Below are 23,420 nucleotides of genomic sequence, written 5' to 3'. Positions count from 1 at the left end.
CCAACACCTGCAGTTTCAGGCATAAAAAAAGAAATGCCAAGAGTACATACAACGATGCTGCTGAAACAGTTAAGTGGCAGGCGCATTCACGCATGAAAACATCATTATGCTTGAATCTTTTGTGTCACCCTTAAAGCTTAACCTATTCCTAGCTGAGGGGTTCGTTATTTGGGAAGTCCAGAGATGCTTGAGCTGAACAGATGTGAGAAACTGCCCCTTCCACCGTATTTACCAATTCTGGACTAAGCTTTTGTCATCCATGCAAGCATCGGGTACAGGACTTTTCCATCAGGGACTGGGCTTTTAGAACAGGCTTAATTCCCTGGGATGTTTGTCAGCCTTGGGGTACGCCTCTCCGCCTGTGGGAGTGAGGGAAGGAAGGAGGGGGTACTCGTGTGAGATGGCAGCAGTACCGCAGGACCCTACATGAGAGTGGATGCTGGGCCAGCAGGTTCTCATGATGTATATGTTGTTAAGACAATTATTTGGTCCATACAGGGGTAAGCAATAGGGATCTGTAAAAGAAACTCGCACTAAAACAGCTTAAAACAAAAAGTTTTCGAAGATGCACAAAGAGAGACAGGTTAAGTAAACTTTTACTGTAATTTGTAGCAATCAAAACAAAGGCATCAGTAGTTTCACATCCAGACTATGTAAGACATTTCGAAGATTTTGCTAAGACCGGTAATGAGCAAATTAAGCCTAACTAACCTATATATATATATATACACACCACAGCAGAATACTTTATATAATCATATAGGTGCTATATGGGCACATAGCTGCAGAACATCTGTTGTAGATGGCAGCAAACGCGCCTAAGCCACGCTCAAGTCAGAATTGTGCCCACGCGCCTCTGGCGCATACATAGCTAAGCCAGTTACAAGCCTCAGAAGCGCTGCTGCTACTACTGTCTTTTTCAGCTCCTTCTAAAACCATTTCACAGGCCTCGAGGAAGGGCACAGCCCCAGCTGCAGCACATCTGGACCGAGATGCCCAGCCCCATCAGCAGCTTCCTGCCACTGAAAGGTGCGGCGTTCTTGACACCCAGCTAGTCAGCACGGGCAAGTCATGAGCAACGATGGCTCACAGTTCAATCTGCTGACAGCAAACGCCAAGAGGGATGCACGCTACCCAGCGGCACGCTTGCACTGCGATTGAAGATGAGCTGGCCCGTCTGGGATTGCTCCTTCTCCCACACTAGTTTTGGCAACCATCTGATGAATTTTCTTTAACCACCAGAAATTAGACCAGTCAAACAGAGTCAACAGTCAGGACTTCAGCTGTAGCTCCAGTTGTAGGTGATCAGGGCTTCACTCCTCGTCTGCACTAGTGACTTTGCCTTAGTAGAACCACTGCTACCATCAAACAAAACTTCACCAGGCCTTACCACAAAGACTGTCTCCAGCTGAAATACACTAGGCATCAATAGCTTCATCAACACAGGTCTGCTTGGGGGTGGCCACAGAAGCATCTTAATGCAACTTTACTTAGGGCCTGACGAAATTGCTGCCTTGGTCTTTGTGCACTGAGGCCAGGCCAGTTACAGAGGATGGGAGATGTGTAGCATACGCAGGTCACTCCTTCCACCTCCCCACAGGGCTCAATGGAATAGAGGGTGCTGAAAACAGCGAATACCCTACTCATACAGCCATCGCCTGCTCTCCCAGCTAACCTCATTTGAGGGAAAATAGCCAGTCTCAGATGTGAGACCTGACAAGATCAGGTGTAGGGTGAGCTTGTGCTGGGGCAAAGGAGATCTGAGGCTCTTCAGCTTCAGTCTCGCCCCCACAAGCGAACTCGATCTGGATTGTCCACAAGTTCTTGATGCAGACAGTTGTTTTGATGTCCATGGACTGGTAAGAAAAGAGAAACTGCCTCCTGGGATGTCACGTTTGCTAGAGGAGGAAAGAAGTTTAGGGATGGGAGAGTAGAACAAGAATGACTATAATTTAATCCACTTTGACAGTCAGTTATTTTTGAGATGACAACTGGGGCCAAATTGCAGAGAGGAAGAAAAGCAAGAAAGTGATGAAGAAAACAAGAATGAAAAAGACAGAATGAAAGAAAGTAGAGCTAGGCCAGCTGATGTATTTTAAACACTGGAATGCAAAGCATTGATTCTATGACATGTACATAGGCTTGAGCATTTCTGTATTATATAGCACACTTCCTCTGGGACAACTTAACAGGCCTATTGAATTTGATGCCTTTTCTAATTCAAGTTACTGAAAAGACACCAAATCTTTTCAGAATAGTTAAAAAAAACAAACCAAAACACAACCACAAACCAAACAAACCCTACCTTTCCTTGACATCTGTTCTTCCCCACTGTTTTTGTTATCCTTCCCATGCCACCCTACTCGCTCTCTGCAATGGTCCACAGGATTGCCAAACATGTATTACCCCAAAGCAGCTCACACCTGCAGTGCCAGCCCTGAAGAAAACTCAACAGTTCACACCTCTAGCAGTTCTAAGAGAAAACCGGACCACATGCTGGGCGACAGAAGACTCAATTTTTGTATTTCCAGAATTCTCAAGAGTTCCAACAATTCTTACTCTAGAAAGCAAAGCTATTCACCTACTTTCTCAAGGAATAAATGGCTGAGAAGATACGATAGCCCAGGTATTTTTGCTCAAGTCTGATTTGAAGCATCAAGCTGAACAGAGGACCAGATCAGCAGCCTGATCTGTAGTGCTGCAGCCTTCTTTTGAAGGCCTGAATTCAATCTCTAGCAACATTAAGTGTCATCGCTGTGAGAGACAGAAAACTGCCGTACCACTTCAGGTCTTCACCTTATGGGGGCTGCTAAAGAGCTTCGAGGGTAATGCTGAGCCAAAACAACCCCGTTACGGTCAACAGCCTTTCCCCGCTCACAGATGTCTTTGAGCAAATTGTTCCACAGCAAGTGGCAGACTGAACACAAGACAAAACCGTCTTGCCATATTTCCCAGGGCAGTATGTTACTATGCACAGAGATACATATCTCAAGGTGCTAAACAGTGATTTTTTTTTTTCTTAACTGCTTACAGAGTTTACATTAAACCAGTCAATGCTGCATCTGAATGGAAAAAAACTAATTAACGTGATGGGCTGAAGTTTGATGTCCATAAATACACAAAAATTCCAAACCAAAGGCAAGTGTGTACAAAATAATTTATTACAGCATAACATATGTTGGCAATATTTTACAGTGAGTTTTCCATTCAACAATTTTGAATCTAAACAGATGACACACAAGGGAGAATTTTAATTAGAACAGTTTATTTGTCTTAATAAAATCCCCTCTTCATGAACTTATATTTGCCTTTGAGGGGCTAGTTAATATTACTGAAATTATTTACATTGCAGTGAAATAAAAACAAACCAAGATTGAATGATTCCATTACAGTTTCCAGAAAACGGATTTTCTGTACAAGCCACAGTATAGTTATGTTTTGATAGCAGTTCTTATAAAATGTAAAGCTGTCATATGTAGCCATTTTGTCCAGCAATACTATGCTTTAAATAGGTATATTAGATTCAGACTTCCATTTCGATGTGTTGTATATTTAATAGTTAATGCACCAGAATACAAAGTAAGAAAAAGGTTCATTACGATTTGCAGTCAGCCTCTTTGTGCTCCCTTAAACAGTTTAAGTGTAAAACATACTCCTCGCATAGTAGTTGCTTTGCAGCACCTAAAGCAATAGTATTTAGGCATGAGAAGTAGTGGAGTATTGGCCATAAGTGGACAACTAAGACTTTTAATGGAGGTAATACAGTAAACTTACCAGTGAATTTTTGTGGTGTAGAAAAGAACTGTATTCCCCATTACTGTACCTTCTGCATTTGCCCAAAATTGGAGCAGCTTTTTCAACTTAAGTGTCAATAGGTGAACAGACAGGGAGAAACCAGAAGGGAGAGGAGGAAGGGGAAGATGGAACAAAGGACAAATAACAGTATCAAATTCATTATGTTTTCACAGGGAATTGCTTGAGGATACTCAAAAATGTTAAACTGACCGTAAACTTAAGGAAACAATAGCTATGGAACACAAGGTAGATAGAATAGTTTTCAAAAAGCCTTAGTGGTTTTTTTTTTTTTGGTTTTTTTGGTTTTTTTTTTTTTTTTTTTTTTTAAACACAAGCCTAATCTTTATGTCCGTCAACACTGGTTCCATGTAAGACACACACCTGACAAAAACATGCAAACCCCCAATGCTTTCATTGTCACTGTGCTTCAAAAGAAACCAAACTGACCAAAGATAAAAATGAAATTAAAAAAAAAAAACCACAAACCCAGAAGAAACCTAGAGAACAGTGAAAGACGAAGAGGGCAATTCAAGCAGCACTTCAGTCTTAATCTGCTAAAACACACTCAAATGATAATTTATTAACAAGATATGATCACATTTATCTGTATATGTAACGACACTTATGTGAAAGCAGTCTTTAACATCCATATTTTTTGTGAGGGAGGGCTGATGGATTATTAAAAGACTTAAAACTGTACAAGTATAAACATGAAAAATGCTAATTAAGGATAATGTTTACATAAATATTGGCAGTTTTTGTTGGGAGAAAAAAATAACTAATAGCATACTCCATTTCATTTATCTATCCAAATATTTTGTTTTATACCTGTTAAAGATATTAAAATACAACCTGGAAAAGTAACCCTGATCTGTATCCAGCCAGCATGTAATGAGAGTCAGAGTTTTGTATACATGTGTGCATGTAGGTATACACACACACGGGCTTGCACACACTACTTCAAATTTCATTAGACAGCAAATCGTGGTTAATGGCTGTATGATTCACGGATGCAATGCTGCTATCATCCTCGTTTGTGGCAGGCATAAAGGCAGATGTAAAAGGAAACAGTTTATGACATGCTGCTTGATATTCTTCACATTGAGTGTGGCAGCTTCCAAAACTGCCATCAAGCAGCGCCTCAAAAACCTTTGTTAATGTCTAAAGAAACAAAAGTAACAGTTAATAAACGTGATTGACAATTGCTTTATTACTAAAAAGATGTACGGTTAAACAATACTAATCTGAGCAAACACAGGTTCTCTGTTGGTATTCAGATATCTCAGAGTTAACTTAGGGGGAAAAAATTTGAAACCTTGTTCTTTCAAATAATACTAATTTATCATGATCCATAAGCATGTACATTATCCTGCAGTTAAGTATACATCATTTAAGATCCCACACATTTTTTGACTTTAAATACTCTTTTACCTTCACATTTCTGTCTCTCATGTTTTTATCCAATCTAGTAGCAACAGCAATTGCTTTTTCTTGTCTTGATTTGTCCAGGAAGTACATCATCTTTGCACCTTATCACAAGAAAGAACACAACATTTAAATAATAGTGTTCCTAAATGCAATACCACATATACTGACACACGGAATTCGAAAACTTATAAATCAACGTGAATTAGGACTTCTTACAAGTTTATTAAAACTGTATTTTCCTCCCTTATAAAACTAACAAAGCTAAAGCTATTTTGAAATTTATTAGAAGCATCAGGATTGAGTAGCACAGGAGATCTGCTTTGGCCAAAGTGAAATGCCTCGCTTTACTGAGAACCTGTCAGTCAAGAAATACACATAAAGAGTGCATTGACGACTCAGCCCTTCAAATCAGCAGGCTAAATGAAATCCATCGTATAAACATAGGAGTAAAAGACATTTTCTCAGAGATACTTTGAATTCTTTTGAAAAGTGCTGGAAGTGAACAATACAGTTACTAAACAATGCTGGAACACAGTCCAGAAGAAGTTCAGACCAGTGTACGTCCCTATGGCAGAAAGTCAGGCCGAGCTGGGCTACTAACCTGGAGCTGAGCAAAATAGCTTAGGTACAAGCAGCACAACACACATTTGGTGCTTCGCCTGGACGAGACTACAGCGGTGAGAAGACATTGCATTAAATGTAACTATGCAGCTTCTTGGACCACAGGCATCTGCAAGTTACTGTGTTGCTCCTTGTATCATAGCTGCCTTAATTTAAAATCTCATCTTAATGAACATGTAGGCATTTCATATACTTCCCTTTTCCCAAATACAAAGTCCAGACACACCTCACTACATAATCTACTACAAAGCACAAAAAGCTTAAGAAGTCACTTTACTGAAAAAGTTAAAACGCCCACGTTCTGAGTGTATTGTGTCCTCTTGCTCAACTCATTTTCCCAATTATTAAATTTGTTTTCCTAATTAAAGAGGATAAAGTTTCCTAGTTCTTACTGCTTTTTGTATTCAGGTTTCAGAAAACAAATTGCTAGATGGAATATATTTGGGTTTGAGTCATCATTGTTAAAAAACTTATTAAACTTAACCTAGTTACATTTGTTTAAAGTCAGGGAGTCTGTAATACAGAAATTGAAAAGGGATTACAATTCTGCTTATAATTTTCTTACTAGCAATCATTTTAAGATAAAACACTCATTTGTACTCTCAGACTTAAGGTTTAGGTCTTTCAGACCTTTACATTTACAAACTTGAATTAAAGATGACAGTTTAAGTAGTTAAAAATTTTACAGTAGGTAAGTCCATTACTTCAAACAGAAGACTGACTCATAGGTGAATACCTAAAGCTACCAAGGACACATCTATGGTTAGTTTACTCCTGTTTTCACTTTAAAATCCTAATCCCACATTTGTTCCTACTGCCTGTAAATTGAACCACCGTTGGATCGCAGTGATCAGTGGACCCTAAGGTCTGTTAATTGACCTTAAGGAGCTTTTACACATTTAAGCCCCTCACCTCCACTGAACCAAGGGGTCCCTGCTAAGTCTCTAATATGGGTGCCACCACTGTCAGTGATCTAGCCTGATAAATCCACACTTATTTTTGCTTCTTAACTGCTGGAAAGGTGTTTTGTCTTCTCCTCTACCACCTTCTCAGGTGACATCAACTTTTATTCCAAAACTTTCTGCCCTCAGTAGACAAGACAAATTTCAATTCCAACCTCCTTTGACTTAATTCCAGCAGCTACTTGTAGCTCTTCTACACTAATAGTGTAAGAGTGCCGTATTTCAACATTTTTATTGTTGACCATGCAGCAGAAAAGCTAAAAGTAGCATAACAAGTTTGTCATGGTATTTTTATTGATGCTGTTGCTACGTGACAAAGCTATGAGTAGGAACAAACATTCCAGCTGATTAGAAAAACAGGAAAGAGCACTGCTTCTAATATACAGGATTTTTTGTTTTTATATATTCTAATAGTTTCAAAATAAGAAGCTGCAACAGGAGGGATGACAGTGCTTCCACACTTGAGTATCTGTGGTGGTTTGATCGCACTTTCTGGAGCTAATAAGTAGGTTCCTTATGCATCTAATAAATTGAATGAGGGGGGTGGTTTGTTTGTTTTTTTTTTTTAAATGGTAAAAGCAGACAGAAAAAACCTGCAACATAAACATGTGAATTTCTGGCTCATTGGAATTTATACATGAATTACAGACTGCAGAGAAATATTCTGGATTTAAATCACTTAAATAATCTCCTTTTCAAAAGCATTTGAAAGATAAACAAACCTGACAGTTGGTGCTGAATGGAGGTAGCATTGTGTTTGAGAAATTCTTCATTAAAACTTTCCAAGTTTTTATTAACAAAGATCTTCTGCATTTCTTGAGTTAGGACCTTGCTCACAATTTCTGGGAGGTTACTATGGTCAGATACTAGAAGGGGGAAGGTAAGAGGGAGAGAAGCAAAAAAAGCCATTTAAACAACTGTAGAAAACAGCGTGAAACCATAAACATCACTGCTAAAATGCCCATTTTTAAAATTTGGGCACAGAAACAAATTCCAGTTTAAAACCAGTCAACACAAGCATTACCAATGCATTTATAGATGAAACATCATAAAGGGCACTCTGCCATGTAAACTTCCTGCTGCAAGTTCACAACAGATATTTCGCTTCAGTCAGAATCTTTTACCCATATCTACCGTGTTATTTTCTTAAAACTTAAGAATTTCAAAGATCTTTTGGATCTTTCACTCCTCTGTGAAATCTAGCAACACGAGTTATTGGGTCCACCTGGTGGATTAATGAAGGAAGGAGTATAATAGTATACATACACAGTACCCTGTATAGCACAACCTGTGTTGTCTTGGGTATTTACTTTTCTTCACATCAGTTTGCCTTTCGAGAGTACTTATATATTATAAAAGTATGTAGTTACGTCCTCGTACAATATAGGTTCCTGTATCTTTACACATATATACGTACTTCCTACACACATACCAGCTTTAGAGAATTTAATCAAGCACTCATGTAGCCATGGGTTATTACTGTTGATAGCAAAAGCTCTTTTGACAGACTGTAACATTAACAGAAACTTTCCTGTGGGAAGAAGGAAAAACAAAAACATACCAAGATTAAGAATACAGAACTTTTTCTCTCTATATCAACTACTGTTTTCTTTAGTAAATCTAGTACAAACATTAGAAACATCAGTGCCTACACAGAATTGGAAAGGAGATTTATTTTTCCCATCCAAATTGCTTAATAAAATAGAAATGCCTGCTGCCTGATCTCTGGCAACACTGCACAGATGATGTTACTATCTGTTTGGCTTTATTTCCCCCTAGATAATTAAAGATCACACTGCAAATATCTTTCTACAGCATTTATTAATATATACTACAACTTATTTTCCTCTTAGGTATTTTTGTTTGCTTTAAAGGTGGTTAAACAAAAATCCTATTTCCCTTATTACTGGCTACGATGCAAACATCAGCTTCAGTCAAGTAATTATCTATTCCAGATCATTTTAGGCTACATTCAGGTAACAGAGGCTGCAGTTGAAGAGTTAAAATTTTGTAGAGCAAAAATGAAATTATGCAGTACTTTACCTTTTCTAAAGTATATTTCAAATGCTAATAGATGTGTTTCTATGTCATCTCCAATAAGATTCTTAAGTGGTATAAGGAACTTGATGGCTTCTTCTAACGGATTTTCTACCTGTTTTAGTAAAAACACAGTTAAATGTAAAGCTTAACATAAACATCAAATAAAACCCACCAAGGATAGTTTCTGTTATTCAGAGCATTTAAATAATCAGAGGCCAAAGGTAAATTGTAGATAGCTTTCTGAATTGAACTGAACCACAACATTTCTATTTGAACAGCAAGATTTAAAAGTGTTTACTCATGATTTCATGTTGACAAAGACAACATCATTGCTAACTCTGGCACTGCTTATGTAACATAGCCAGTGTTGTAATTTAGCATTTAGGAAACAAGTAAATACAACCACCTTAGACAGCAAGCTTAAACTTCTGAAAGGTACTGTGATAAAGGAGACAGTTTTGTGCTTCGAGAAACACTGGCTCCGGTCTTCAAATTTTCTGAACTGCAATCACATTTCTGTTAGCTTTTCTCTATTCACTGTACAAAAACCAGAGCTCTTCAGGGAAGAACCATTTTTTTTGTTCAGTATCTATTTTAATGAAGGATGGCCTACCATTTGGAAAAACCCCAATTTAAAGAAAGTAACAATATTATTAATATAGAAATTTGATTTTTTTAGAGGAAAAATATTACTTTTCTCTAGTGTAGAGAAACACTACAAAAAGGTATCTTTGCAGGCAAAAATGATTTTATAAAACCCCCTGGATTCTTTTAGGAGAATCTGATAATAATCCCTTATTACAGGCTTTTTATGATAATCACATTAATTTAACATGAAAGAACATGCTAACCCTTTCTAGTTTTTCAGGAACTAGCTCTTCCCTGGGTCCACTAGTTTCCTCCTCCTCTTCATCTCGTTTTTTCTTTTGATTCTTTTGTTGTCGCTCTCTTTCTGCATGCTTTCTTTCCTCTTCAAGTTTTGCTTTCTTCTGCGCTCTTCTTTGCTTGCTAAGCATTTTCTTCAATTCTTTGGCTGAGAGATTTTCTACAGATTAAGGTAACAAACAGATAACTTACATTAACAGAGTGATTAATTAAAAATCGTATTTTCTCTCCAACATGCCACTGTTCTTCTCCCCCATACCAAAATGGCATGCTTTTACAGGAATTTCCGTAAATATCAGCACTTGCCAGACTATCATCACCGTGTAGTCCAACATTACTACTGGATTACTATTTACAGCGTAACACAATATCTGATCTTGCATATTTTCTCTTACACAGTTGTTATAGAAACCTCAACTATTTGAAAGATTAACTGCATACAGCTGTTGTATACATGACAGATTTAACTTAGACAACAGACAATGGTTTTCAAGGGTCATACTAAGCTCCCATATTGACTGTAGCTCAGCTTCCTTCTAATGCCAACTAGAAACTTCCAGACAGATTTACACTCCGTCTTAAAACAAGCCTGTTACCTTTCATTAAAGTTTCTGAACATGATACAGCCAGGATAATTGCATTGATTTTCTGCAAATGCCAAGGGGTAGCTAAATGGATGCAAGCAAAATCTGGTATTGTTTGGGGTGAGAAGTAAGATATTCTGGTATGTATTAGCAGGACCATTATATGAATCTTCAGGCTGCTTGCTGCGTTCAGATTTTTAGACTGGACTAGCATTTAGATAAACCAAGAAGACTTAACAGTTGCATGAGATGCAGAACACACAGAAACCATGGTTTCCTACAGGTTCACAAAGAATTGAGGAGCTTTCAGCCTTTCCATGCACCTCTTTTTCCCTCCCTTCCCTGCTGTCCCACTGACCTGGCCAGTTCAGCCAGAACAGAGACTGTAATTTCCACTGCTCACTGTGGTGTTTCACTGAGAACAGGATTTGTGCTAATAACGTGGCAAGGAACAGAAGAACGGGCTACTGAGGGACTAACACAATCTTTTTTTGTGGCTATGGCACCATGACCTCTCCACTGGGGCCAGCTGCTGTTCTGAGATAGTGAAGCAAGAAGTAATCGTTCTTCTTATCCCATTCATGCAACGCTGTCTTCCCCTATAGATGAGCCTACTGAATCCCAATGCACAGCAGGCAAATGAACTAATGTGACTTCTTAGCCTCTTCCCCACCTTAGTTTCTATGACCTATTGCTATCGAGATCCTGTCACACACCGATCTTACATCATATACAGAAACAAATTAAAGTTGGAGAGAAAAAAGATGCAAGTTGAACTGTGCTATGCGCCTCTTTTTATATGTACTTCGTTATACATAGGGAGATACAGAAAAACTTACTATTCACCTCTGAATGAAAGGTAAGATTGTACTGGCAATATTAAGCAGCATTTTTGGTTTAACTGCCCCCCCCCTCAAATATTCTTCCCTTTGCAAAGAGCTAGACTTTAATGTCGCCATTTTAGCCAACAGCCACTGCAGTGCTGACAGTAGCTACGATTCCACAGGAGAAGTAACTATTTATCTTAAAGGAAAAAAGCCTAATAACTCATTTGTCATTGAATCCTCACATTTCCAAATCACACCCCACTAGGTTTCCTAAGAAAGTCTGCTTTCCATTTAACACTAGTTTTATTTTCCCAAATGTATTAATTTTGCTAATACACACTTATCCGTGTATTCTTTGGTACTGAAGTTATGTGAAAAATGGTAAAATTAGTACAGCATTAACTAGTATTACTATGTAATAAGATACACTAGACCAAAATTCTTACAATTCAGACTGCTTTCCCACAAAATCTATCCATTGTTTCATAATTCATCTGTTAATGACATTTATCTTTTGTTTAAATGGATAAATGGCTGAACTGAATTTGATTTTTCCTCTTAATATTCTGAAATGCCACTCCTCCCCAATTACTTCAACTATCACTAGGTTCATTTGTGTACTGGTTTTACAGTATGAGGAGAACAGAGAGGAAGAAAGCTGTAGCATGTTATCTATGATATATTTTCAGTTATCAAATCGTGACAAAGAGGAAAAACTTGTGCATGTTGCAACTCATTTATTCTATAGCACATACTTACAGAATCATAGAATTGTTCAGATTGGGAGAGACCTTTCCCCTCCAGCAGATCGACACTCGCGCCCAATTTGATGTCATCTGCAAACTTACTGAGGGTGCATTCAATCCCCTCATCCAGATCACTGATAAAGATACTGAACAGAACTGGTCCCTACCCTGAGCCCTGGGGAACACCACTTGTGACCGGCTGCCAACTGGATTTAACTCTGTTCCCACAACTCTTTGGGCTTAATAAGCTTTTACGTGTGTCTTACACATATGAGCCTCCATTATGGTCTAGATACCTGAATTCACTTCTTGTTCTTTGCTTTCATTGGTAAGAGGATTATCATGGAGCTTCAAGTAGATTTCAATTGCTGATCGAGCAGCCTCAAAGTAGAAGGCATGTTTCCTGAGCACATCTTCTAATCTCAAAAGGTCTACATAGGCACGAAGAGTCATCTTTCTCATGCAGTATGTGTGGAAGTCAAATTGATCATCCGTTATCTCAAAAAAATGCTTCCAGAAAAAAAAAAAAAAAGAAACACAACTTTTATGCACTTCCTTTGCTTAGTCTATTTTCTTAATTAGACAGAGGTGAATAAAGTTACAATTGATATTATTTACAGGCAATATTTAACAGGCATAGAAATATCCTTATGATACCGACTGTCCCAAGAGAACCTGTCAGTAGGGAAAAAACCCAGCCAGAAAAATCTCATTTTGTTAACAAAAACTACAATGCAATTGTTCAAAGACTTAGACACTCCTTAAAAAGCCAACTGAAATGTGATTGTTCGATAAAAAAAAAAATTGGCAAAAGACAGCATAAAGTTAATATACAAACAGTTGTATAGTTAGGAGACATGGCATTTTCTATTGAACCCTTTTCACTTCAAGCAATCGTTTTTCATATAATAGCTAGGGATGAAATCTTATCTATTACAATACAACATCAAGTATTAACCATTTTAAAAATCATTATACTAGAAACTTTATATGCAAAGAAAATCATGTTGATTACAACAGCAAATATTTTCATTAGTGTGTAGAAAATATTGGGAAAGAAACTGATGGTGTTTGCACCTACTTACCCTTTCTACTTCGTGGCATTTTTTCAAGGCATCACCATACTTCCCTAGCCTTTGATAAGCTGCAGCACATTCGGTCTGGAACCACATACACTGCATCTCGTTTAGGTTTTCCATGGCCGAAGTTCCTTCCTGAAATAAGTGTCATTATCACTTTTTGCTGTTCTAATTTACCAGCTGCTTCTTTCAACTATGGCTAGGTTCAGGCCATTAGCAGGAAACAATTGAGCCTTCAACTAATTGGCATACAATAGAAAATGGATATAACCACCCAGTGACTGAGAATAATACTTGTGATACCCTATGCTCCCCAAGATAGAAAGGAATAAATGATTAAAAAAAAATCTGAACAAGATTTGCATCTCAGATTAAGATTAGCTCATGCTTGTATACACGGTCTTTACAAGAAAAATCCTAGGATTTATGCGTTATAGTTTCAATGGTTTCTAGGTTAAGAATAAACAAACTGGAAGCACGTTCCACATACCACGAATGCTAGCTACCAAGTTTTCAGAACAGTCTTTGTACTGGAAAGAAAACCCAGTTCAACTCACAACATTTAATTATTTAGGATCAGGTTTATCCTATCTTACCACAGGTATCTATGCTAGACTTCTGTACTTCTTGCTCTAACATGAGTTTTAGTAATCAAGTTTTCAACTGTTCCTAGAAATATCTAGAAATCTTAGACTCCCTTTCAAGCATTTTCACACCTAAAATTAAGAATTAAGGAACTTAATTCATTTATGAACTCCAGGAAATCCCACCAAGTAGCCATCTTCATATTTAGTTACATAAATAATATGAAATCTGGTCTTTACGAATCTAAGTTTCGTTCAATGCCAAAAATACAGACTTTAAAGTGCTTACCCCATTTTTTAAGGACAGGATTTACTTTAACAACATTTTTGTCAGTTGTACTAGCTTAAAAGGAAATATCAAGCCCAAAATAATTTATGTTAATACTAAATTACAATGAATATAGTACACATTCCTGTGCAGTTAGCTCAGATGGTATTAATGGGAAACAGCAATTTTTGCAAACAAGATATCCATCAGATGCATTTACAGAGAGGTACTTAGAAGTATGGCAATGAAAAGTACTTCTGGACAACTACCTTTGAACAACCATTTTTTTCCAGTATTTACTGGGTCTATACAGCTGGAGTACTTCGTCCAGCTCTGAGGCCTCGGGCACAATAAGGACATGGGCCTGTTAGAGCATGTCCAGAGGGGGGCCACGAAAAAATCAGGGCTGGGACACCTCTCCTATGAAGAAAGGCTGAGAGAGTTGGGGTTCATCCTGAACAAGAGGAGGTTGCGGGGAGACCTTATTGTGGCCTTTCAGTACTTAAAGGGGGCCTATAAATATGGAGAGAGACTTTTCACCAGGGCCTGTAATGATAGGACAAGGGGTAGCAGTTTTAAACCGAAAGAGGGTAGATTTAGATTGGACGCGAGGAAGAAATTCTACCGTGAAGGTGGTGAAACTCTGGCATATGTTACTCAGAGAAGCTGTGGATGCCCCATCACTGGGAGTGTTCAAGGCTGGGTTGGATGGGACTTTTGAGCAGCCTGATCTAGTGACAGATGTCCCTGCCCATGGCAGGGGGGTTGGACTAGGTGATCTTTAAAAGGTCCCTTCCAATCCAAACCATTCTATGATTCTATACAGTTATTCACCACTAAGTGTAAGAGCATTATCTTAGAAGTGGACACTAATAAAAGATACTTTTTTCATTTTGGTCAAAAGTTACATGAGTGAAAAATAAACTGCCAGAGACAAACAAAACCTCTCTTTGTAAAAGCAATATACTTACCCTAGTGAATTTAGAGCACATCTCCTCTGCATCCTTCACCATATTTGCTCGCAGCATGTACTTAGCACATTTAGAATTAATAAATCTGTCTGCAGTATCCAAAGACTGCGCTTCATCCATCCATTTGGCAGCTTCCTTGAGGTTACCCACATGCTGTTAGGGAGAAATTAAATAGTTAACTTTCAGTATAAGCCTGCTATTGACCATCTCCTGAAATCCACAGTTACTGGTATTTCTCCCTCAGCAATAACAAAAGGCAGTATTATTGTTTGCTCCTCCCTGCCCCCAGATTTTTTCAGAATTACAATTTGCTGCAAGTTGTGACTTGCTTTGCAAAACCTAAACAAAAGGGTTTTCATTTTCTTCCTGACAGAACAGTGCCCAAAAAGAAGCCCACACAAAAACCGATGCCCATAGCCATTGCTAACTGTAATATTATCCACACATTCACACCAGTTTGATGGGTTGGTTTTTTATAAACTAGGTACTCTACATGTCCAAATTCACTTTTTTACCTTGTAAATTTTTGCTTTTAAATAGAACAGTTCTATTAATGTTGGAGTGCTTGCAATTGCAGCATTAATGTAATCCAAGGCCAAAGACCACTGGCCAAGTTTGTCAAAGTGCTGTGCCAGGAAATACCGAACCCAAAGCAGTGTCGTTGGGGGCTCTTTCTCTCCATTTTCTGCAACAAAATGGAAAAAGTTACACTAACCAGTAAGGTTGAAGACTGCATTTGAAAAACAAACAAAAACAAAGCTTGGCAAATTCAGCAAATATTTCCTGTAATGCATTTGTTTACTAGAAGGTATTAGAACTATTTTCTTGCAATCAATTCTATCAGCACAACTCTCGATAACGGTCACAAACAGTATTAGTAATGACAGTATAATTAATATAAGACTATAGAAACTTACCACATGTACTAAAAAGGTCACAAGTTTTCAAAGAGGCTTCATAACCAGTAACAAGTTCTTGGATTGTAGAAACCTGTGTATAAAAAAAAAAAAAATCAAGTTATGCTCTACTATCATGCTTACATAAATGAACACACTGAAAAAATACTTTGGCAAAATTAGAGAAACTATATTAATATAATTACTTAGTTTGTAAAAAATGGGATGTATCCTCATACAGTTTACTTCACCTTTCACAAGCTACCTTTGATGACCCACTTTAACTAGTGATATGGCAGGGAAACAGGTGTAATGTTAGGCAGCTTACAGCGGAAAGAAATCAAGCACATTTGATTTTTATCCCTTTTAAGCTGTATTTTGGAATTTTTATTTATGCTATTAGTTTTTAAGTGTCCAAACTGAGCCACCCAAAGAAAGGTGCTTCGGAAACACTCTGCATGAACTTCCCATAACAGTGAAGATACAGAAAAGACTTCCATGGTTTTCTGGCAGGCTGATATGTACTATTAAAGATTTTTGTTGTTGTTGTTAAAAAGGTATTGTTGCCTAGAATACAGGATGCATCTTTTTACATAAAAATCTACGTATTGATTGATTTGAGGCTAATACTTTCTGAAGTCAGACCTTGTCAACAACACTGCGGTTCATTCCAAGGTTGAAGACCCAAAACTCACCCATACAGTTTTGAACTCACACTATACAAATATTTGTTTCTGTGCATTTCATGACAATGAACTACCCCAGCACCAGGTCCATGGCTTCTAAGTGCCACATAGTATTTCTAAGCATTTTATGAAATGCTCAACCTGTTTTGTAGGTACATTCTAAACATGCCTGCCATATCCAGCAAGTAACCAACCTCTTAAGGAAACAAAACCAATAAAGACAGACAGATGCGTGATCTACGTAAATATGCCAAAACCACAGAGGGGACTTAAAAATTAAGATCTGACTGTAAGCATAGCAGGATAATGGCTACATTCACCAATTAGGTGAAACCTACAGACAGTAAAAACCTAAAACCTCAATAATTAAAAGTAAGATGATCCTATATTAAAAAAGTTGGTTGCCAGAGTAAAATAAAAAATATCAGAGACAGCAAAATTTTAAAAAGCAGGATTTTACAAAGCATGCATCCACTTCAAGATACTCTTTCAGAAAGGAACAGAAGGGAACAAACCTTGATCTAGAAGGTCAAAGTATACAGTTTGAAGGATACTACTTTATTTAATCTAATTCAGCACAATAGGCAAGAAATGCCAAATATTTTGTTTCAAAGAAAGCAGAAGGTGACACACCCAAGTCATACACACCAGTGTAGATGTCTCAAAAGTGTAATAGAACATATAAACACACATACTCTGGAAAGCTCTGGGCAGATCTCCTAAGAAATGGTTACTGGTAGCAAAATCTCATCAAATATAATACAGTGTTACTAGACTTTAAATAACTAGAGTGGCAAAGGAATGTAAAAAAGTCACAAGTAAATGGACAAAGGCAAATAAATGCATTAGGCTGCTCTCTGGCCTCAGATACCTATTTACTAAAAGAAGCCTTCAACAATCTCAGAAAACCTTTAAAGATTCTCTTATCTAAAGTGAGTTGAAATGCCAAAGTAAGCAGCTGCTTCAGGTAGTAGGCTTGCAGCATATATGTGCAACAGTGCTATTTCCGTGATGCTTTTCACTGCAAATTCCAACTATTCCCAAAGCTATTCTTACCTGGCTGTTAGTAGACTCAAACTCCTTTGAGACCAGCCAGCTTTGCTAGACTGCAAGTGAACTGTGTAAAAGCAGAAAGACCCCTTCATTTCTTTAATAAACACACACCACCCACCACCCCCCTCTATGTGTAATTTCTTCCACTGCTGCACACTTGGAGAATAGCTTCACAGCTGGACAAAGACTATGCTGCCACCAAAAAGAATGGTGCCACCATCTCCAAGCCACACATGCCTGGTCCCCGCTTTGGGTCAGTGCTAGTGGCTGTATCTAGGCTTACAAGTGACTTACTCCCTGCTCCACCTCAGCGTACAGATGCCCAATTACCAGTTCCACCATCAAGGGGAGCTGGCAGTGGACAGACCTGGGGCAGCGAGGCAGTAAGAAAGCCTCTCTTCCTAGCAGGAGGGTCTTCAACCAGCTTACAGCAACAGTGAAATCAAATCCTCCGATCCTGAAGTGATGAAGAATACCAAACTGTACCATTTTTTAGAAGATGCTAAGTTCTTCCGAATTCAGAACTCTGCAGTGGTTTTGACTTGTACAGTCCAAGGAACTGCATTGGAACCGTCATTCTGAAAATTGTTTTGAACACCACATTTGGAAACAAGTATTCAGTGACCAGAACAGCTACAGAAGTAATGCAAATCAGGCAGTTAGGTTACTGCAGACATTCTTGATGAGAATGACAGTATTTTTGTTTCCCATGACTACTTGGAATCTTTTCCCTCCCTTTTTATTCTTATGCTTCAGTCTCTCACTAGTAACTTAGGAAAATAATTCCAGGCTCATGTGCTGCTTCAGTGAACAAATGATGTGGAAACATGAACCCTAATTTCTGTGTCCATATTAACTGCAAATTTAGCAGTAAAATCTGTCTCTTGGATTTACTACCATCTATTACCTCTATATTCGAGAGTCACCACTGCCATCTTAAAGGCAGTAATATTTCTACTATTTCTAAATACTACAGCATTCTTCATAAAGATCATTTTACATTTTCTAAAAATCAAGCTGAGGTATCCTGAAATACCATTATACTGATCACGAGTTAACTTCAAATGGTATTATTCTAGGGAAAAAAGTTTCAGTTATTCCCTTGCCATGGATCTGAAAAAGCTTAAGATGTTTCAAAAGCATCAACAAGTGTCAGGTTTTGTTGTGACAAGAATGGAGCCAATTCTGGAACTGAGGCCACCAGTTTCAGAGGCCTCTTAAATAATCAAAATTCAAACCTCAAACAATTTCATAGGTCACTACTTACAACTTTAACTTCATTACAAAAGAACAATGAGCTAAGAAGCATGAATCCAAGAAGGGAATTTAGCCTGCCCTATTAGCACAGACAAGTGAAGTTCTCGTTTTCCCTTCTATACCTTAGGTAAAGATTAAAATTGCACGTGCTCACAAACCAGTACTGATTCTTGTCAAGTGTAATGATTTTGAAAGTTAAGAAAGCGTCTTCCACACTCTGTACTACTTAAAGACTCCACAAAGGCCTAAATGGTCTTTTTTTCCCATTCCTGTGCAGTTTATTTCCAGTGGAAAGGATTTCATAAGTAAACTGAGTAAATGCCATAAAATGAGTGTTTGAGAAATACTGAGACTGGAATAAATATCATGCATACACATCTTAATTCTTCTTAAATTGTAAGCAACAGAAGCACAATTCACTTGAACACCAATTCTGAATTGCTTTTTCCTGTAAGCATTAGTTTTTACTTATCTGATTATACTGAGTAATATTTTGTGTCCTCTTTTGTAAAGGACAGCCTAAGGGAAAATTATTGTTTTCCAGGTAAATGGATGATAGAAGAATTCTAGTCATCATCACTTGTAGCTATTACAGTGGCAGCTACGGGTCAGTCATTAAATGGAAATCTGTGCTGCATGCTAGGTCATATACCAAGTGACTCCTGCTATGGAAATTTTTCTTTAGACAAAGGCCAAAAGAAGACTGTCAAAGATAAGAACAATCATATGGGGATCCAAAATGGAACGTCAGGGCTACAGTAACCTGAATCCTAGTTTAATTTTTTCCTCTATACTCTATATAGGAGGCAAGTTTAATGGAATAACAAAGGAATAGAAGTAAAGAGAAAAGCAATACAGAAAGGTTTTTAAGAAACATACGTTACAAAGGTGAGCTAAACACATAATGGAAGATGAAATCAACAGCCCACTAGCACAAAACAGGGATGCAAATTTTCCAAATAAAAAGGCTCAAACTCTCAGGTTTATTACTATGGAAGTTAAATTACTAAACTAATTGTGTATCCTATTATTACAGCAGTTGGGCAAAATATTTTGTAATAGACTTCCGTTTCAGTGACAAGCTTTAAAACACTGATACTGTATTTCCTTCTTCAATGAAAGAACTGCAAGAAAAGGAACTAAATTATCAATACCAATCATATATTGTAACGTACTATGTAGTGGTCAGACTTAAGCTGTGTCAATACCTTTTTTTTTTTAAAAGGATTCAGCTTGTTAATTTATCAGTCAATCACTACATTTAAGTATTTTTTTCAGTTGCTGCCATTATAAATGAGTTACCAGCACTTCCAGTGCACAAACAGACTCAAAGCTACTGTAGGCAGTTTCAGAAGCAGTAAGTATGTTTAATGTTTGGCACAGGTTTGAGTCCCTGCCTCTTGAATTCCTAAGAACACGCTTAGTATTATCAGCACTGTTCTCAAAAGGCAAACAACCAAAAGGGAAAGTTTGAATACTGCTACTGAGACAAAGTTTCAAGGTGCATCTATAAAGCCACTCAAACAGGAAAATATATGTTACTGACCTGTAGATATAGATGCAATGGTCATCTTAAGAAAATTCAGTTATGCATTAGTGCAGAAGAATCTTCAGACAAATCCCAAAAATGCTTTAGAAATATGTTCTCTAGTATGTGCTTTTATAAAAAAAAAAAATTAAGTGCCACAAAATTCACAGATATTTACACTAGTTAGACACAGACAAGGGGTCCATTATCTTGCCTTGAACACCATCAGCATTGAAAAAGGATACACAACAGTGGGGAAGAGTAAGACAACAGCAGACAGGAACAAGATCACACATTACATGGCACAACTATGTGCAGAGTGGCATTAAAATCACTAAAACGGACCACCACCACGCAAAGGGATCACTTCTGGGAATTACCACGCAGAAGATGACTGACACTTTACACTTTGACTGTTTCCTTATGGAATGCCTAATAATCTCACATACCAGAAGCTAAGTATTAGCATATTTGTTTGAGTTTTTTTTCTTTTAAACAGAACTGAAACTTTTTAAAGACTAGCTAGTCACAGTTCTCTACTGCATCCAGAATAATTTTCATTATTCAGTTGCTTTAATGAGAATAACTTTTTCTTCCCCTTCAAGCAGCTGCACAGTCCACTGCAACCCATTCCAAAAGAGCAACTGGTGTCTTTAAGAAAAAGATGTTGCTGTCTCAGAAAATAGCCCAACCTCTGTGTCAAGTCTACAACCTTCACAAATTTCAGTGTCTCAAACCACACCTTGTTCTTTAAGCAGAATTCAATGAATACTACAAGTTTGAGAACCCCGTGACAGAGCTGAAGACTTCTCCATGTGGGAACACTCCGGCTAATCCCTTTCAAAACCTTCTAACAAAGGGCTAGAGGGAAAAAAGGTTAGCCAACAATTCTTCAGCTTCCAGGAGGTGACCCAATGAGGCTTCTCTCAAGAAGCTTCTGGTTATTGACATCTCAGTAATTACAGCAGATGGGTATAAAAAATAAATAGAAATTTCACAAGGATCTCACCTACTCAGATTCATCTGTCTCAGAAAGCTCTTGAATTATCAACTGTAAGAAAAGGATGACAGAGAGGGATCATTCTATATTCAAAAGCCATCTAGTATCAGTACTTCAGTCTAGAAAAAACAGAGCTGGAAGTGTGGGTGCTGCTTCCCCATCTACACAAACACAGGCTCACACAAACACACACCTCCTTTGAGACACCCAATACAGCAGCAACACACAAAACCTTCGTTTGCAGGAAGATGATGTGTAAACATCCAGGAGTCAGAACTGCCTTGGTATCACCAAGCAGATATCTTCCAAACAGTTAGCAGCCTCAAAGTTCAAACACTAACTGTATTTTGGCCCAGGTATCAGGTATATTCTATACAGGTGATCCCTTCATCTCAGAGGCAGTTGTTATATGGAGCATTACCTTTATGAACTTCAGTTTGCAAACAATTTTAAAGACTACCACAGCCCTTCCTGAGGAGGGGGATGGCTTGCTGCCAAACTTTTCTCCCTCCGCCTCCAAAATAAGTGACTAATTTCACAGAAACACCTTCTCTAACATTGATAAAGAACTTCTGCTGTTCTAGCAGAAAGATGTCTACTACAAAAGGGCCTGAAAGACAGAGGGAAAATAGCAGGTGGAAGGGGATACCCTTCATGAACTAGCTCATCTTCCACAGGATGAAGGTTGTCTGTGCTGGAAATGAAATGGGATGTTTCTTAAGACAGAGGTTCTCAATTCTGGAATCTGACAATTTGGCTCAAATGTCAGACAGCTGCATTTTCTTAAGATTCAAAGTTCAACATGGGCAGTCTTCATGGGAAGCTTGATTTCTCAGCTGGTTCTGAAGATCTAGAGTGGGAGAAGGACTGCAAAAACAAACCTGCCAAAGCAATATTTCTGCATGTTGCATTTTTATTTAAGGTGAAAGAATGCACACAGGAAAAGAAAAAAAAAAAAAGCATGTGTTCTTGCCCTTCAAAGAAAGGTTATGCTATCTGTCCTTGAAACTTGGAATTGAACAACCTTTTTTCTTAAATAGAGAATTCTCCACAGTAGTTTGTTTCCTGAAGAAAACTTGTTTCTTGCAAGTGGTGTGCATGGTGCAGACATCAGTGGCCCTGCAGGTCACAGAAGCTGATCCCAAAGCACCACATGATTTGCCATCAACAAATCAAACATCTCTGAATCAGATGAGTATGTATTTGGAAAAAAACTCCAACCTCCTAAAGATGCAAGAATTCCACTTTAATAGCAGAAAAGTACATCTCAAAGCTGAATAAATCAATTCATTTTTTTCACCTCAAAGCACAACTGAATTTTGACAGTATTTCCCATCACCAGTATTTTAAGTAGCAGTACTTGAACAAAGCTTTCTGGTTCCCTGAGCAAGAACAGTATTCAGGAGAATGGGGTGGAGTTGAGTTTGTGACACCACTTTTTCAGCACAGCAGAAAAGGCATCCTCAAGACTTGGTAAAAATCCTTATGTTTGTGTGACAAATTGAAAAAAAGTCATACTTTCCAAAGTATCTAGAAACCATTTGCCAATTGGTTTTTTTACAGACTACCCAAAGGAAATTGCTGTTGTGCAACTTTGAAACAGTCATCATCTAGAAAAGATGGGATACCTACAGATCAAATGATAAACTAAGCCTTTCAACAGCAGCCCTGGCAAAGTGTTTTCCTTGGGCCAGAAGAAAACCGTGCGGAGGTTAACAGATAAAGTTCTTGTGGCCAAATTATTAGGAGTATCTTTCACAAGACAGAAAGAAGTATCCTGTAGATACCATGAAGCACTATTCTAAATGCCTCATGGGAAATGGAGAAGCAACAATAAAAACAGCCTGTAAGAGTACTATGTCAATACTTGAAGTCTTCGCTATGATGAAGTTATCTAAGAGAGCGATAAGAAGTTGCTCACAACATGCAGAAGTGGTATCAATGGACTCTAAAAATATTTACCAACTTAGTACAAAACAAGTTAAGAAAAAACCAGAAAGCAGTTGCTGGCTCAGAGTTCTGGAGAAGGCCTTTGATGACAACATTTTTAACAGGGCTTGTGGCTGGTCTGTGGCACACAATAACAGTACTAATCCACCCCTTTCTTCAGTTGTCTCCATTATCAGTCCATGTCTGAGACAGGGGTAATCTCTCGCACACACACAAAACCAGGCCACACAGAGCTGAAAGCTGGGGAGCTGAACCCACAA

At 38.0% G+C, this 23,420-nt stretch overlaps 1 protein-coding gene across 3 annotated transcripts in view; it reads right to left on the bottom strand.

Moving 5' to 3' along the window:
- Positions 1-4,098: 4,098 nt before the first annotated feature.
- The window catches only part of NAA16 (N-alpha-acetyltransferase 16, NatA auxiliary subunit), a 59,926-nt gene continuing 40,604 nt past the window's right edge, over positions 4,099-23,420 (bottom strand). For all 3 annotated transcript variants that reach the window (XM_009646716.2, XM_035902102.1, XM_035902103.1), the window contains 11 exons: positions 15,708-15,780; positions 15,306-15,475; positions 14,791-14,943; positions 12,974-13,102; positions 12,185-12,398; positions 9,698-9,891; positions 8,850-8,958; positions 8,239-8,337; positions 7,529-7,672; positions 5,227-5,324; positions 4,099-4,956 (listed from right to left, as the gene is read on the bottom strand). In XM_009646716.2, the coding sequence (XP_009645011.2) occupies positions 4,756-4,956; positions 5,227-5,324; positions 7,529-7,672; positions 8,239-8,337; positions 8,850-8,958; positions 9,698-9,891; positions 12,185-12,398; positions 12,974-13,102; positions 14,791-14,943; positions 15,306-15,475; positions 15,708-15,780 (1,584 nt within the window). In that variant the 3' untranslated portion in view covers positions 4,099-4,755. The remainder of the gene's footprint in view (positions 4,957-5,226; positions 5,325-7,528; positions 7,673-8,238; positions 8,338-8,849; positions 8,959-9,697; positions 9,892-12,184; positions 12,399-12,973; positions 13,103-14,790; positions 14,944-15,305; positions 15,476-15,707; positions 15,781-23,420) is intronic.

The sequence above is a fragment of the Egretta garzetta genome, unplaced genomic scaffold (genome assembly GCF_000687185.1).
Source record: "Egretta garzetta isolate BGI_Z169 unplaced genomic scaffold, ASM68718v1 scaffold779, whole genome shotgun sequence".
NCBI lineage: Eukaryota > Metazoa > Chordata > Aves > Pelecaniformes > Ardeidae > Egretta > Egretta garzetta.
This window is presented reverse-complemented; position numbering and strand designations above follow the sequence as displayed.